Source organism: Arachis ipaensis, chromosome B01 (genome assembly GCF_000816755.2).
Source record: "Arachis ipaensis cultivar K30076 chromosome B01, Araip1.1, whole genome shotgun sequence".
Classification (NCBI taxonomy): domain Eukaryota; kingdom Viridiplantae; phylum Streptophyta; class Magnoliopsida; order Fabales; family Fabaceae; genus Arachis; species Arachis ipaensis.
The window spans coordinates 125,771,778-125,772,157 of record NC_029785.2 but is presented as its reverse complement, the minus strand read 5'-3'; the positions used below and the strand labels follow the sequence as shown (position 1 = coordinate 125,772,157).

General features: G+C 37.4%; 1 protein-coding gene across 1 annotated transcript in view; it reads left to right on the top strand.

Moving 5' to 3' along the window:
* The window catches only part of LOC107619694 (tonoplast dicarboxylate transporter), a gene marked incomplete in the record, with an annotated part of 4,691 nt that overhangs the window by 1,844 nt on the left and 2,467 nt on the right, over nt 1-380 (top strand). The window contains 1 exon segment of the mRNA XM_016321991.2: nt 1-254. Coding sequence (XP_016177477.1) covers nt 1-254 — 254 coding nt within the window.

Below are 380 nucleotides of genomic sequence, written 5' to 3'. Positions count from 1 at the left end.
GCCGATAGGAGGGATGAGCACTCTGACGGGGACAGGAGTGAATCTCATTCTGGTTGGGATGTGGAAGAGCCTCGTCCCTGGTTCGAAGCCAATAAGCTTCAACACGTGGTTCTTCTTTGGCTTCCCTGTGGCCATTGTCATCCTCATCTTCTTCTGGTGCCTCATCACTTTCCTCTATGTCCGAAAATCTTCACCTCAGGCTTTGTCTTCTTATCTCGACAAAGCTCACTTGAAGCGTGACCTACAAGCCCTCGGTAATGTTTCTTAATTTTTTTTATTTTATTTTATATTTTTTAGAAACATGAGAAATTTAGGATAATCAAAATAAATTAGTAAAAAATAATTAAAACTTATTTTATTTAATAAATAAGATAAATTTT